At 39.1% G+C, this 14,798-nt stretch overlaps 1 protein-coding gene across 18 annotated transcripts in view; it reads left to right on the top strand.

Moving 5' to 3' along the window:
- Positions 1–14,798, top strand: part of ZNF236 (zinc finger protein 236) — a 91,569-nt gene that overhangs the window by 35,596 nt on the left and 41,175 nt on the right. For all 18 annotated transcript variants that reach the window (XR_014840825.1, XR_014840822.1, XR_014840819.1 and 15 more), the window contains 4 exons: positions 3,120–3,392; positions 5,379–5,582; positions 12,263–12,404; positions 13,054–13,314. Coding sequence is in view for 8 of the 18 variants with exons in the window: in XM_021099035.2 (XP_020954694.1) it covers positions 3,120–3,392; positions 5,379–5,582; positions 12,263–12,404; positions 13,054–13,314 (880 nt within the window). In the remaining 10 variants the exon portion in view is untranslated. The remainder of the gene's footprint in view (positions 1–3,119; positions 3,393–5,378; positions 5,583–12,262; positions 12,405–13,053; positions 13,315–14,798) is intronic.

Raw genomic sequence — 14,798 nt, 5'->3', positions numbered from 1 at the left:
GTCCTTTTATGGGTGAGTAATATTTATATACAAATACCAATAGGGCTTTTTTAGAACTGGTTTTGGAAGTTTAGCAAATGTTTCTAAAGTGCATATGAAAAAATACTTTTTAACCTATCAGATGAGTAAAAGGGATCCCAGACACCTTATTGAATAAGTCATACTTTCCCCGCTGAAATGCAATGCCACTTTAATCATATATTATACTCTCAGACCTTTATGGTCTTTTCTGGACTTTATTTCAATAATTTATTTTTTTTATCCATGTGTTGTGGTACCAAATGGTTTTAGCTTTATCATGTGCTTTTATAACTAGGATGCTTAATCCTCTTACATTATACTTTGTTTTTTCTTTTTTTAAAGTTTTATTGAAGTATAGTTGATTTACAAGGTTGTGATAATTTCTGCTGTACAACAAAGTGATTCAGTTATACATATGCATGCATCCATTCTCTTTCAGATTTTTTTTCCCACATAGATTATCACAGAATATTGGGTAGAGTTCTCCGTGCTGTACAGTAGGTTCCCATTGAAGTGCATCTTTTGTACTTTTTTCACAGATTTATTTTTTCATATGTACTTTAGAAACATCTGCTAAACTTCCAAAACGAGTCGTAAAAAAGTCCTATTGGTGTATTCATATGTAAGTGATTTAACCAGAGAAATGACATCTTGATAACTTTAGGTCTTTATATGAAAGAATAGGGTTATTTTGGGGTTACATGAAATCATGTATGTGAACTTGTGAAAATTGTAAAGCAGTATAGAATTTAAAGAGTCTTTCATTCAATGAAAAAGTAAACTAGGGTGAAAAAAATAGGGTGTACATTTGATTTCTAGAGATCATTTTTTTTAATCTCCATATTTTAGTAATATTTTAAAAATTTCTTCTGGATTTTGTTTGTAGATATGAAGGATGTTGATTTTCATGTATTAAAACATGGGCCTCTTTCTGAGTTTTTGTTCTTTAGGTATACAGTCATACCACTTGTAAACAGTGATTACCTTTTCCTTTATAGTTTATACTGTGTATTTCTTTATCTTATCTAATTACATTTGCTAGTATTTCTTGAACATGATGAATTAATGGCAGTGTGATAGTGGACTTTTTCCTGACTTTAACGGATTGCTTTTAGTATTTTCCTATTAGGTCAAACATTGTGTTGATGTTTTATTCACCTCCTCCTGTTTTTAGGCAGTTTTTTAAAACTCAAAACTACATGTCGAGTTTTAGTGAAAGCTTTTTCATCTTGAAGATGATTATATGTGTTTTTTTCTTTTTTAATTTATTAATATATTTGAAGGGGAAAGCTATTGCCCAGCACCAGGAAAGGTTGCCACATGGGAATGCAGAACTGAGTTTTCCAGATCTTTCACTTTATCAAAGGGTCAGAAATCTGCCTGGGCCAAGCAAAATAAATATATGCAGGCCAGATTTAGAGACCTTCAGGGCTTCCAGTTTATATCTCTGTTCTAGTTCATTCCTAGAAATAATTAGAACCTGGTGACAGTTTTGTCATCTTAGGTAATTAAAGTTGTATTTTCATTTTTGTTTGGAAAAAAATCTGATTTAGGGAGGTGGTTTCCTAATTTTAGCTAATAGGTATTACAGTTCTTTCCCATCTTTTTGTACCTTGCTTTCTTGATTTGTCATGATGAGACCTTTAGGTAATTATTGTACTTTTTAAAATTAATTTTTAATCTTTTTTTTTTTTTTTTGTCTTTTGTCTTTTTAGGGCCACACCCATAGCATATGGAGGTTCCCAGGCTAGGGGTCTAATCAGAGCTATAGCTGCCGGCCTATGCCACAGCCACGCCAGATCCTTAACCCACTGAGCGAGGCCATGGATCGAACCTGCAACCTCATGGTTCCTAGTCAGATTTGTTTCTGCTGAGCCATGACAGGAATTCCAACTTTTATCTATTTTTAAGCAGTCTTAAGTTTCAGATTTCCTTAATATAATCAATATTACCATAAAATAAATACATTTCTCTCACTTTTAAAACTGTTTTCCTCGTTTCCTACTCTTTTCTCCTCATGGGTTGTGTATGTTCCTCACTTTGTTCTTGTTTTTAAAAAAATATTCTTTTTCTTTCTTTTTTTTTTTTTTTTTAACCTAACTCCTTCCTTATGGTACTAGTCTTGCAAAGGACATTATATTTAGGGAAATACAATTTCTCTCCTTACAGATTCACTTGCACATAGGGAACATGTCTTGCATTTATTGATAATAAAGATAAGGAAATAAGAGCTTTTCTTTTTTACCTTTTAACTATGTTTGTACAAAGTGAAATAAAGATTTACAATTTTCTGATGAATTTCATTCATAGGGCCAAAATCTTTTTGATTTCAAGTGAATTCTTTATTGTAGGTATCTATTTAATTTTTGGTGTATAAATCTAACTGAAATTTTAAAAGGTGATTCTGCCAAATTAGAAATTTGCCAATTTAGAAATTATTTAACATGTTATATTTCCACAAATTCTACTTGTGATGTTTCTTCTGATAGGAATAGTTTTAAACCTGGTTCAAGGCTGAATAATACTATTTAGAGTTACAGAAGAATATTTCATATTTGATCATGAACTTGTTCATGTCATTTATACTGTTTCTTTGTTTTAACTATGTATCAATTCCTTTTTTACAACATAAGAACTTATCATTTCCAAATTATTTTTATTTGCCTTATTTTTTATGAGCGAGAACAAATAGGCTCTGACAATACTTACTACAACTTCATTCCCTCTCTTCATGTTCTTCGAGTTGATTTTGGAGTCATCTAATCGCATGTTCTTTAATTTGCATTTACAGCAGAGTGAGCCTGTGCTACGTCTTGATTTATGTCATAACCTGTCCAGTTAGTGCTCTCATCTCCTAGGCTATGATTTGTGTTCTCATGAGACTGTTAGCATTTTCTGCAAGATTCATTCCTAGTCCTACATAACTTCTATTATTGTGGAAATTTCACCTTTTTCCATAATTGATCATGTATCTCCTGCTGTGGCCTTCATAGGTACGGTGTGCTAAGTCCAACCCTGAAGGACATTAAAGTGCCTTGATGTTTGGCACAGTACAGGTCCTAGGCCAAGCTGGACTGTTGTGCTTCCTTCTCGTGCAGGGTCGATCCGCGAGGAGAATGGCGTCCGCTGGCACGTGTGCCCCTACTGCACTAAGGAGTTCCGGAAGCCCAGCGACCTGGTGCGCCACATCCGCATCCACACCCACGAGAAGCCCTTCAAGTGCCCTCAGTGCTTCCGGGCCTTTGCGGTGAAGAGCACCCTGACCGCCCACATCAAGACGCACACGGGGATCAAGGCCTTCAAGTGCCAGTACTGCATGAAGAGCTTCTCCACGTCGGGGAGCCTCAAGGTGCACATCCGCCTGCACACAGGTGCGCGGGGCTGCCCACCTCACTCCTCCGACTGCCTGGGGTCCACAGCCCAGCGCCTTGCGTGGCCGGCTCCCCGCTGAGCGCTCCTTGCCCTTTATTTTAGCAAGTGTGATGATGGCCTTGTACGGGCAGGGCCACGGGAGGCGCTGCTGAGCAGAGTCCACGTGAGAGAGAGCCCGTGGTCTGATGAGGAGGCATTAAACTGTACCCCTCAGGAGTGGCCGGAAAAGCGCAGAGGGTGGAGAGAGAGGCCTCTGTGGGCGGCCAGATGCAGATGTAGACCAGGCGGCCCTGCTGGAGGAGGAGGAGGCAGTCACCGCCACGTGGCATTCCTCGAGATTTGCCTGGTGCGCTTTAGGCTGGGGCCATCAGTGCTGAGGCCTTAGGACGTGAGGGGAACCATTATACCTACTCTGCCTTTGAGGTACTTTCTAATCAGTACTAAGGCCCCAAAACTTTCATATTCGGGCTCCAATTTTATTTATAAAAGCTTTACTAAGATATAATTCACAGACCATAAAATGTACTCTTTAAGAAGAAAAAATACCATCTGATGTCACTTATATGGAATCTAAACTATGATACAAATGAACCTGTCTACGGAACAGACTTGCAGACAAGCAGAACAGATTTGTAGCAGCCAAGGGGGAGGGGGTGGGGAAGGGTGGAACTGGGAGGTTGGGGTTGGCAGATGTGAGCTATTACACCGGAGGGGTTAAACAGTAAGGTCCTACTGGGTAGCACAGGAACTATGTTCAGTGTCCTCTGATAAACCATAGTGGAAAAGACTATAAAAAAGAATATATATATATTCAGTTTGCTGTACAGCAGAAACTAACACAACGTTAATTTAAAAATTCACTCTTTTAGAGCATACAATTCAGAATTGTGCAACCCATGCACTATCTGACGTTGAGACATTTTTCCAAGTGAAAATGGAAAGGACACCTTGTCCCATCCATTCACAGTAACGACTGCCCCCCAGCCAGTCCCTTGGGTCTCCTGGGCTGAGCTGACCATGTCGATGAATATTTGAAAAAGCTGATATAAGCCCATTTTGATATGTCTTTCTTTGGAATCTGCATTTCCTTTTTTTTTTTTTTTGGTCTTTTTGCCTTTTCTAGGGCCGCTCTCACAGCATATGGATGTTCCCAGGCTATGGGTCTAATCGGAGCTGTAGCTGCCAGCCTACACCAGAGCCACAGCAACACGGGATCAGAGCCGTGTCTGCAACCTACACCACAGCTCACGGCAACGCCAGATCCTTAACCCACTGAGCAAGGCCAGGGATCGAACTCACAACCTCATGGTTTCTAGTCAGATTCGTTAACCACTGAGCCACAATGGGAACTCCTGGAATCTGCATTTTCATTTGCCAATAAAATTTCCTTTGCCCTCTTTAAATTTTTACTTTTTTAATCTGAAGGAAATTTCCTTCAGTAAAGGGAAGTTGTAGTAGAGGATTGTTAAGAGGAGGTTAATACTGTCTGTAGCAGCAGCAGCAGCAGCAGCGTTGTTATTATTTACAATCCATGACAACCACCATTTACTGCCAGTTTACTAAATGCTGGGAACCACTAGGTGCTGTTTAAACACATGTCTGGAATCCCAGTAACAAACCTGGGGACCATGTACTCTTTTAGTTACAGATGGTAGCTGATCTGAGACAGGGTAGTCTTACACATGTGAGTGTCTTGAGGACTGCTAGTTAGTTGAACATCCATTTTACCCTTGTGGGCTTTCTCCTAAAAATCGTAAATGCTCTTTTTTTACTTAAAATGTTCTTTTCACATGCCTTAACATCTGTAATCTGCACTATATGCAAATAAGAGAAAATCACTCTGTAATAGCCATGAAATTATATATATAGTGTGAAATGACAAACTGAATATTCAAATCAATATTAAAATACCAAAATTTTACATTGTCATTGACTGAGGTGTGTTTCCTTGAAATAATTCTACAGTGTACTTTTCTCTTTATTAGGAGTCAGACCTTTTGCTTGTCCTCACTGTGACAAGAAGTTTCGAACCTCAGGCCACAGGAAGACCCACATCGCTTCCCACTTTAAACACACGGAGTTAAGGAAGATGCGACACCAGCGTAAACCTGCAAAGGTTCGTGTTGGCAAGGCGAACGTTCCAGTCCCCGATATTCCTTTGCAGGAGCCAATTCTCATAACAGACGTAGGTAAGATTCTCTTCCTTGGGTACCTTGCAAAGGGCATATGACTATGTGGTCCACAAAGTGAAATAGGTGTACATGAGATGTCAGAGTTGTTATCATCATTGTCGTGCTTTATGGGCCAGTATGTTCCACAGTCAAACGAAAGTCCTAGTTCTGTCCCCACTGCTGTGCAGACTATGTTCTTGGTAAAAGGGAAGTGGTTTACGGGTGACGCTGTTTGTGTGAGTCCCCACTGAGGGGGACTTTGGTGCCTCGTGGGCCTCTTGGGGGACAGGTGTTCTGAGATGAGCACACAGAGCACTGGCTCCTTTGCATCCAAGTATCCCTGTGTCCTGTGTGGCAGGTCCTTATCTGGGCTGCTTTAACCTTTGGATTAAAAAGAAAATCTGGGAGTTCTCATTGCGGCTTAGTGGCTTGAGAACCCAACATAGTGTCTGCGAGGATGCAGCTTCCATCCCTGGCTTTACTCAGTGGGTTAAGGATCTGGTGTTGCCACAAGCTGTGGTGTAGGTTGCTCATGTGGCTGGGATCCGGTGTTGCTGTGACTGAGGTGTTGGCCTCAGCCGCAGTTATGATTTGACCTCTGGCCCAGGAACTTCCATAGGCCACAAGTATGGCCAGAAAAAGAAGAGAACAAAGAAAAAGAAAATCTTTGAGCTCAGATTCTAAAAAGTTCTTTTGAGGCTCAGTCTTGTTATAATCAAGGTAAATTATTATTTTGTTAACTAACCGAAAAGAAAACACTGCTTATGAAAAAATGATTTTTGTAGGTCCTAGAACAAAATTAAACTCATTAAATTCCGTTCAAGAATTTACATTTTTTTTACAGTTTATGTTATTTCCTTATTGTCTTAAGCAAGATGATCTAGTCTGTAAACAAAATTAATATCAAACAAAATATAATTTAATGTAAAGAAAGCTTAAATCATATAAAGATATTTTAGATTAATATCTGTTATAGTCCACTAATAAGATGATCAATAGTCATGAGTTTTTAGATATCTGGGAGCATAGCATCAAAATATATAAACCAAAACCAGAAAAAAGGAGAAATACTCAAATTCTGACCATAATTAGAGATCCTTGATCAGATCAATTTAAACACACTGAGACTGAAGAGGATTTGAAGCACACGTATAAAAAGGGTTATTTAATAACTTTGTAAAATCTTTTACTCCAGAGGACACACTCTTTTAAATATTAATGAAGTAGAAGTTGATCACATCCGAGGGTATAGAGAAAGTCCAAATTTTCAAAAATAGATATCATTCAGGACACGATCTTTGATCACAGTTCAATGGAAACACAAATTAATAAAAAATAGCTATCTAAAATTTCATTGTATGGAAAAGAAAGACTCAAGCCTCAATTAGATATACACATGGGGGCATTTTATAAACAGGTTATAATCAGAGAAATTAAGACTTTTAAGAATGTTTCTTATTGAAAAATAAGGATTGGGAGTTGCCGTCGTGGCTCAGCGGAAACGAATCTGACTAGGAACCATGAGGTTTTGGGTTCGATCCCTGCCCTCGCTCAGCGGGTTAAGGATCTGGCGTTGCTGTGAGCTGTGGTGTAGGTCACAGACGCAGCTTGGATCCTGCGTTGCTGTGGCTCTGGCACAGTCCAGCAGCTGTAGCTTCAGTTAGAACCTCCATATGCCACAGGTGCAGCCCTAAAAAGAAAAAAAAAAAAAAGGATGGAAATAAAATATGTAATTCACAAAGATATAAACTTGAAAAGGAAGTATCAAGAAGTAATTAATAAGTATAAAAATTTAAGATTAAAGACAAAATTCTAGTGAACATAATTTTGTATATATTTTTTAAAAAATAGATAACTTGACATATCTCTAATAAAGACTGAGAGAACATATATAATATTAGAACAAAATTCTAGTGAACGTAATTTTATATTTTTTTTAAAAATAGGTAACGACATACCTCTAATAAAGACTTAGAAAACATATATAATATTAGGAATATTAGTTTAGTATTAAATAAGCTATAAGCACAGATACAAATGGGATAAAAATTGTTTGAAAGTACCCTACAACTTTTTGCTCATGCATTTGAAATTTTAGATGAAATGAATTTTTCCTAGAATAATGTACTTATCAGAATTGACTCTAGAAGAAATGGAAACCAAAGACAGCAAATACTGGTCTCCAGTGATTTTGCATCTGAGTTCTATCCTAAGCTTCCTAAGAACTGTAATTCTTAAGGTATTTAATTGTTTAGGGTATAGACACAGATGGAAACTCCCCTGATAGGTTAGAATTCTTTGTTGTCCTTATGCAATTTTGGTAGCTCACAAAACAAAACAACAGACTGTCTCACTTAATACGTATTTCTTCTTCAACAGAGTTGCCAGGTTCTCAGTGATTCCTAAAATGCAAAAAAAACCTCCCGAAATCAGGACATATTAAAAATTTATTTAGCGGCCCTAGACTTATCCTTCGTGCTTGAGGGTCACCCTCAAATGACCAGTTTTTTCAGGTTGCCCTGAATCAGGTTACATACCATCGATTTCTTGCCATTAAGTTTACAAATCTTCAGTTGAGTTGAACTAGAGTCCTGATTCTCTAGACTTTTTTCTGAAGATTAAAATGGGGAACATTTGCTTTTAGCTTCACAAATGCCTGTGTCTTAGCCCAAATCAGTGCAAGCAGAATTCTTCTTTGTTCTAGGCTGAATGAGACACCTGGGGGAAATGATTCATAGAGCTGCCTTCACATTGTAAATTGTAAAATATTTAGATATTTGTTTTCACTCTTCATTGTTATTTATAATTTGTGTCTGTCTCTTCTCTCAGAATCTGAGCTCCTTGGGGGCTGCATAGAAAAAAATGTGATTGTAATTACCTTTGGGGGCAGATCTTAATAAAAACACGACAGAGAGGGTTTAGCATATATTATTTCAATTATTTAACTTAACTGAGAGATGAGGTGTTCCAATTCAGTCTAGTAACTTTAAACACAGTATCTTTTACATAATACTGTCATTTAGGAAAGAATTACAATGCATTAAAATACTATACCAAGTAGTTTAATCTCTGCATATTAAGGGAGCATTTGTTGGATGGAATAGTCCCATATAGTCATATAATTTAAAAAACTTTCAGATATGCATGGAAACCTAAAAATAGTCCTTCCAAAACTTGTCTACATTCCTCACTCTTCATTTTTATAGCTAAAAAAACTGGGCCCTGGAGAGCGTTCTCACATTGCTTTTAGGTTCTACAACTAGAGCACATGGTAGAACCTGATCTTGTGACTTCTGGGTCAGGGTGTGGTCAGCAAGGCTCACTTCTTCGCAGACCCCTGGCACAGACGTGTGGACCAATAGCCATGAGTGAGACATCAAGAACCAGCAGTCTTTACTGAACACAAATATTGTGTAGTTGATTACACTTTAGGGGTAATATTTCACTATCCATGCTGTATATTATACTCTAAATACTAATCTGATAACTAAATTTTAAATATAATAATGTACAGACTAGGAAATACTGGAGTCAAGCTAATCATATTTTGATCAGTAGCTGCTCTGGAGTTTCAAATCATACGTATATATGACATATCTATATTTTATTTATTTATTTTTTTATTTTCCCACTGTACAGCAAGGGGGTCAGGTTATCCTTACATGTATATATTACAATTACAGTTTTTCCCCCACCCTTTCTTCTGTTGCAACATGAGTATCTAGACATAGTTCTCAATGCTATTCAGCAGGATCTCCTTGTAAATCTATTCTAAGTTGTGTCTGATAAGCCCAAGCTCCCGATCCCTCCCACTCCCTCCCTCTCCCATCAGGCAACCACAAGTCTCTTCTCCAAGTCCATGATTTTCTCTTCTGAGGAGATGTTCATTTGTGCTGGATATTAGATTCCAGTTATAAGTGATATCATATGGTATTTGTCTTTGTCTTTCTGGCTCATTTCACTCAGGATGAGATTCTCTAGTTCCATCCATGTTGCTGCAAATGGCATTATGTCATCCTTTTTTATTGCTGAGGAGTATTCCATTGTGTATATATACCACCTCTTCCGAATCCAATCATCTGTCGATGGACATTTGGATTGTTTCCATGTCCTGGCTATTGTGAATAGGGCTGCAACGAACATGCGGGTGCATGTGTCTCTTTTTCTATATTTCAAATCACTATTTTTCTCTATGTATGACTACTTGTGTGTGTGTGTAAATATCATCATTTTTCCATTTTTGCAGAGCATAGATGTTTGAAGTTTATTTTCTTTGAAGTGAGCCAGGTTTTGCTTATCTTATTATTTTAAACCTCAGGGCTGTAATGATTGATTTTCCAAGTTTATATTCATGTTTTAATCATGTTAATAATAGTGTATTATCTTGCTTTTTCTTTAACATACTTGTCTAGCCTAGTATACCAATTTATTTTACGTGTCATGTATGATATATATGTTTGTCATCGTTTTGTTGCTTTGTGGTATATGGAAGTTCTTGGATGCCTAAGTTTATTTTCCCCAAGCACCTTAACAAGATAAAGCTTTTTCTTTTGTTAGTATAGAAAGAATTTTTGAAAGTTTTATTAAACTTTCAAAAAACAAACCAAAACATTTCTAGTTTGTTTTTGAGGCATATTAACTGAAATTTATTCATGCATTCCTTTGAGATTAGTAGTTTTATTTTCCTTTTTTTAAAAAAGGTATATATATAAAAAGACTGACAATATAGTAGAAATGACTTATAGTCAAGATCTTAAAACTTTTAGATGTGTTTAATTCACTTTTTTTTCCTTCCAAAATTGAGACCTTATAATTAGCCTAACTTTTTAGTAGAATTTCCTGTTTGTAAAATTATTAGAGGGTGAAAAATAAAGCATCTGAAAAATGAAGACTGTTATTTCACATTCCTAATAACTCAGAGTGAGACCTGTACCCTCACCCCTGAAAGGGCTCAGAATCATCTGGGGTTCTGTTAAAAGTCTACACGCCTGGATGCTACCCCAGAGATTGTACTCCCATGTCTTGGCGGGGGGAGCATGAGGGTACCAGTCATTGCACTAGATTGTTCTTTGCAGCACTGTGATAGCGTGCAGTTAGAAACAACCAAAATCTGACTAGGGCCACATGGAAGAGAGAACGCCCATTTGGGTTTAAAGGATTGGCCCCTGTCTGGCCGGCTGGCCTTTGAGCACCAGGCATGGAGAAGGTCTTTGTAGGGCCTCCTAGTCCAGTGGGGAAGTCCTGACAGCTGTGTGGGTTAGATGCACATCACCGGGGAGGTTCTGGATTCTCTTGGAAAAGCCAGTGAGCTTCTGAGGCTGCACTGGGGGTGAGGTGAGTTCACTTGAGCCTACTGGGAGCTAGGTGTTCAGCCGGGGCAGGGAATTCTCTCCAGCTTTGCTGTTTCTCCTCCATCGATTGAGATCCAAGTGAGTAGAACTAGAAGTTAGGAAACCAGTTTAAGAACACTGGAGGAGTGTGATCCAGGACTGGCAGGTGGCACCCCTGGTGGGACTGGAAAGAGCCCCTCCAGGATCCGGAAGTAGCTGCCCTGTATGACTGGAGGGTGGCACTCCTGACGACAGCTGAGAGGGTGGGAGGAAGGAGGAGGTTTTAGGGGAGAGATTGAGTTATGACCTGGACTGTTAGGGACAGTCTAGCACTCAGTGTGTTAAGAGGTACCTGTTGATAATCACTGCCTCAAAGTTAATGGCAAGGGAGCAGAGAGTGTGGGCAGGGCAGAGGCTTGGCCGAGGCAAGAACAGCCATGGTGTCTTCCTCTTAATGTTTCCTGTAAAAATTCAGGAAGGTTCAAACCCTTGCTTGTTTGTCCTGAATTGCATAAATAACTCTATTGCTTGGTCAAGACATACTTATTACGTGGTCAATCCAAGGGAATTCTTTCTTTATTGAAAGTATGTAAAACCTGAAATATTTAAGGTTGTAATTTTTCTATTTGTAGATATCCCTTTAGCAAAATTTCTACGAAAAACACTGACTCTTTTTTTAGAACAAAATAATCATATTAGAATCATTTCTGTTTTGGGTTTGTTATGTATGGTACGTGGAGTACAGTCTTCATTCTGAACAAACAAGAGGCTTAAAACCCTGATTAACCTATTTGTTGATATGTTATGTGAATGCCAGGCCAGCAAATGCTCAAGTGGAAAGTAAATGTAGAAATGTTAAAAATCGGCTCTAGAACCAAGGAAAGGAGGGTAATCTATCTTATATTAACTTTAAAAGTATTTCCTGATAGGCTTTCTTTATAGAGCCAGTTCCTAACACAATTAAAGGAACATTTAGTTGCAATATTAGAATCTGTGGGAGTTCTTGTCGGGGTTCAGTGGAAATGAACCCGACTAGTATCCAGGAGGATGTGGGTTCGATCCCTGGTCTCACTCAGTGGGTAAAAGATCTGGTGCTGCTGTGATCTGTGGTGTAGGCTGCAGATGCGGCTCAGATCCCCTGTTGCTGTAGCTGTGGTGTAGGCCAGTGGCTACAGCTCCCATTCAACCCTTAGCCTGGGAACTTCCATATGCTGTGGGTGTGGCCCTAAAAAGCAAAAAGACAACAAAAAACAAAAGAATCTGTGACTCCTCAGGAATTTATCTCTGGGTAAAGCAGATACCTTTTGACATTGACTTTTTTTAGTAGCACTGACAGTGAATTGTTCCTGATTTTCTTTTGGTTTGTAGGTCTTATCCAGCCCATTCCAAGAAACCAGTTTTTTCAAAGTTATTTTAATAATAATTTTGTAAATGAAGCAGATAGACCATACAAGTGTTTTTACTGTCATCGTGCATATAAAAAATCTTGCCATCTTAAACAACACATCAGGTAAGGTAACATGGATTCAGAGGTGGAAATTTAGTATAATTACAGTGATTTAGTGATTTGGTGACTTGTAGAAATACTAAGAATAGTAGTGTTAGCTTTTTTTTAAACTTAATATGTCACTTTTGACCCCAGAATATTTATTGATAATCAATATTTTCATCCTTAGTGTCTTGACTAAAATGTTTTACCAAGAAATTGTCACTGAATTTTATTTACACCCCTATTGTATTTCAGTATTTGCACTTTCTAGGACCTGTCCAAGAAGTACTTGGATTGTTTCATTAGAATTACACTCTTTATTAGTTTTCTGAGTGTGTTCATCAGAGTTTGGGTTAATTCTTGGTCCTAGCAACAGTGACAAGAAGTAGAAGCCTGGTCTTGAGGGCAGTGAGGTGTCGTGAGGCCAGTGCAGGAGGTGAGGACGGCGCAGGTCTGGGTCGTGCCAGTCCCCTCGAGTTCCTGGTTAGCTGAGTTGCCTGAGCCCTGGGTCTCCGGTGCATCCCGTTTGGTGGAACGTGAGAGCTGCGTCTTCACTGCTGAGCTCAGACAAGTGAAGGTCAAGTGAGATAATGTTCCAGAGCACAGTCTGATTATAAAGCCTTTTCACAGTGTAAGATGCTCCTGCATTACAGTTTTTTCTTCTTTTCAGGTCGCATACCGGTGAAAAGCCTTTTAAATGTTCTCAGTGTGGAAGAGGCTTTGTTTCTGCAGGAGTGCTCAAAGCACATGTCCGAACGCACACTGGGCTAAAATCTTTCAAGTGTCTGATCTGTAACGGAGCTTTCACCACCGGTGGCAGCTTACGGCGACATATGGGCATCCATAATGACCTTCGTCCCTATATGTGTCCTTATTGCCAGAAAACTTTTAAGACCTCACTAAATTGCAAGAAGCACATGAAAACCCATAGGTAGGTATAATTCTGTTGAGCACTTTTTCATAATCTTTGTAATTCCCAGATGGTGGTAGAGAGTGTTTTGAGGAAATAGTTGTCTTTGTTTCCTGTATTATTACTTCTAGCTTGAGGCATATGGGCTAAAGACACTTCTATATCCGTGTTTAAGGATCTATCAAGAACTACAGACTACATTTTTGTTTTTAATATAATGTTGATGTAGTGTGTATTGGGCTAAACACTTTATAAGCTCTTAAAACTGATAATCAGTAATAGATAAAATGATAGATAGGCAGTGTCTACGATAATTATAATGACAGTTTCAAAAAAAGAAATCTTGGTCAACCTTCTGACTTCTAGGCACATGATTGGTGTTACCTGAATGGTAGTTATTCAATGTTGCTGACTTAAAAAGAGCACATGTTTTGCTGTCCCCTAAATCCCTCATTGAAGTAAACTTAACTTCTTGCTGGGTTAGAGGCTTTCCCCTCTACATGGAGGGATCAGAGGGCTCTGACAGAGATGTGGTTCTGACTGTATCTGGGGCTTACTCAGTGGTGTTTCTGTGAAGCACAGGATTCTGGATTGCAGTCCGTAGCCTGGACAAGGTGACTGTGTCCTGGGTGCCTTTGAAAATAAGAGTTAACAGGCACACCATAAAGGAGTATTAGCCTCTGCCCTAGAATGTTGACTTTGGGCAGTATTTTGTTTTTATTTATTTATTTATTGCTTTTCAGGGCCGCACTAGAAGCATATGGAAGTTCCCAGGCTAAAAGCTGAATCTGAGCTACAGCTGCTGGCCTACGCCACAGCCACAGCAACTCGGGATTCAAGCCACGTCTGTGACCTACACCACAGTTCATGGCAATGCCAGATCCTTAACCCACTGAGCAAGGCCAGGGATCAAACCTGAATCCTCATGGATCCTCATTAAGTGCTGAGTGAAACTGTTAAGTGCTGAGCCATGAAGGGAACTCCCAACTTTGGGCAGCATTTTATTTTATTTTTTATTTACTTATTTTTTGTCTTTTTTTGCCTTTTCTAGGGCTGCTGCTGTGGCATATGGAGGTTCCCAGGCTAGGGGTCGAATCAGAGCTGTAGCCACTGGCCTACGCCAGAGCCACAGCAACATGGGATCCAAGCTGCATCTGCAGCCTACACCACAGCTCAAGGCAACTCCGGATCCTTAACCCACTGATCAAGGGCAGGGACCGAACCCACAACCTCATGGTTCCCAGTCGGATTTGTTAACCACTGCGCCATGATGGGAACTCCTGGGCAGTATTTTAACCCAGACATCTCTTGTCTTGGAATCACCTGTAACTGTGAGCAGCGGTGTTTTGGTTTTACCTCCCTGGATGCCTGGGCACAGTTGATGGAGTGAACTTAGTTGATTACATAGCCAAGGAGTTTAATCGCTTCTTGAGACCGAGTGGGGGTGTGATACGGGTGGTTTGGGTTAGGGGGCCCCTGCCAATTATGTACCCACTTACTCATTA

Source organism: Sus scrofa, chromosome 1 (genome assembly GCF_054392235.1).
Source record: "Sus scrofa isolate SSC_HxYL_T2T_F1_AM1 chromosome 1, Sscrofa_HxYL_maternal_Yorkshire_Landrace_v2.0, whole genome shotgun sequence".
Classification (NCBI taxonomy): domain Eukaryota; kingdom Metazoa; phylum Chordata; class Mammalia; order Artiodactyla; family Suidae; genus Sus; species Sus scrofa.
Note: the sequence above shows the minus strand (reverse complement) of the source record. Positions and strands in the feature narration are given on the sequence as shown.